Genomic DNA, 1753 nt, shown 5'->3' on the forward strand with positions numbered 1-1753 from the left:
ACTGTCTTCTATCAACCGAGCGTGTACGAGCAATTCAATAAGAATTGGCGGGATTCTTACTTGAGTAAGTCATAGCTCCTGACGGAGCATACTATCACCCCCCCCCCCCCCCCCCCCAATTTTGCATAGAATATATTTTTGAAGTTCATGTAGACATATATGCATGAACATGTGTCACTTCGATCGATATATTCATAACGTTTTTTATGTAATATAATGGTTTCCTATATATATGTGTTTGCATTATATCGTTCTGGTGAAATTCTATGCCGCGGCAGCGTTTTAGTGTAATTCCCTACAGCGGTAGCGTTTTAGTGCAATTCCCTGCCGCGGCAGAGTTTGCTGCGGCAGAGAAGGGCCCCAAAACGCTGTCGCTGCAGAAACCTTTAGCACTGGTTCACAACTAAGGGCGAGGGGGGGAGGGGGGGCTTTAGCACCGGATGAGTTGCATTGGTTGGCCATCCGGTGTATATGGCGATTACAAACCGGTGCTAATGCCCCATTTTCTACTAGTGATTGCTTGCTTGTTTTTGTTGATTTCAAATATTATTTGTTCATAAGTTATTGGTGTATTTGGTTGAGCCTAGCATATTTATGATTTGTGATTGAAAAGTATCAACATGAACACCATCATCTACAAGCCGATCAAAAAATGCAAAAAAGCATGACTGTAGACAGCGAATTTCCAAATATGCAGGTGGAGGACGTTCAGTTCTAACTACCAGTAGTAATCTTGGCCGTAAAGCAGGCCGGCTCCTCCCGTTTGATCATACATGCTCTGAAACGGCGGAGTGATGGCGCCGGCGTTGGTCACATAATCTGACGCCATCACTGGCGGCAAAGCTTGTGCGGCGGCAGGAGCCGTACTGGTCCCTGTCGTCGTTGGAGAGGCGCGTCCGTATGAGGAGTAGGAGGAGGACGACGAAGAGAAGTAGGACGGGACGCCTGGGGCGTCGTGGTCGGCGACGTTGGAGTAGCGGCCGGTGAGCTCCTGCACGACAGCGCGGAACTCCTCGGCGCTGGCCGTGAGCTTCATGGGGCTGGAGATGTACACCACCTTGATCCCCTTCCCACTGCCGCCTCGCCTCCCCGTGCAGCTGCCCTTGTGCACTCGCGTCTTGGAGACGCCGTTGTGCTGCCCGTGGTGCACTCTCAGCTTGTCCATCTCAATGATCTCGATCTGCTCCCGTGTGTGCGATCGATCATACGAACGCGAGGAGAGCGTGCGCCTTGATAATGTTGTCAAGCGGACTGCGCAATCAATCAACTCGCAACCAAGTTGTGTGGAGCTTGAGATGAGGAAGTGAATGGGGCTTAATGCCGGAGGCTTATATAGGCTCGTGCCGCCACGAGATAACAAGGTCAGAGTGATGAATCTTGTTTTCAAGATATTACTGCGCTTCCGTGGCTGTGGATTGGCCTCTGCAGGTTCCAGGAATCTACCAAATTGAGGCACATGGGGACACTCACACCAGTATCTCCACAGCACGGTCATAGTGCGTGACGGTTTCCTCTTGCGTATCGTTGTTTGAGAAAGTTGTTGAGTTTATTCGACGACCGGCGCAGGCTAATTTTGAGATTTGGATTATCGAGCCAGTGAAGGTTCCTGGAAAAAAGAGGGCGCCGGAGATAGTGACTGACGTGAACCTGTACGTACATTTGGATTTCGTTACTTACTTTACGTGACCGTTTACTTCTGCCTCAGCATGTATACTAGTATGAGAAGGGGTACACGGACCATGTCGCATAAAAA

The 1753-nt window shown here is 49.8% G+C and overlaps 1 protein-coding gene across 1 annotated transcript; it reads right to left on the reverse strand.

Annotated features, from left to right (window-relative positions):
• Positions 1-635: 635 nt before the first annotated feature.
• Positions 636-1319, reverse strand: LOC139830657 (uncharacterized). Its single transcript, XM_071819204.1, has one exon. The coding sequence runs from the start codon at positions 1163-1165 to the stop codon at positions 719-721; it is 447 nt and encodes a 148-aa protein (XP_071675305.1). The 5' UTR covers positions 1166-1319; the 3' UTR covers positions 636-718.
• Between the last annotated feature and the right edge of the window lie 434 nt (positions 1320-1753).

This window comes from Lolium perenne, chromosome 4 (assembly GCF_019359855.2).
Source record: "Lolium perenne isolate Kyuss_39 chromosome 4, Kyuss_2.0, whole genome shotgun sequence".
In the NCBI taxonomy this organism is placed as follows: domain Eukaryota; kingdom Viridiplantae; phylum Streptophyta; class Magnoliopsida; order Poales; family Poaceae; genus Lolium; species Lolium perenne.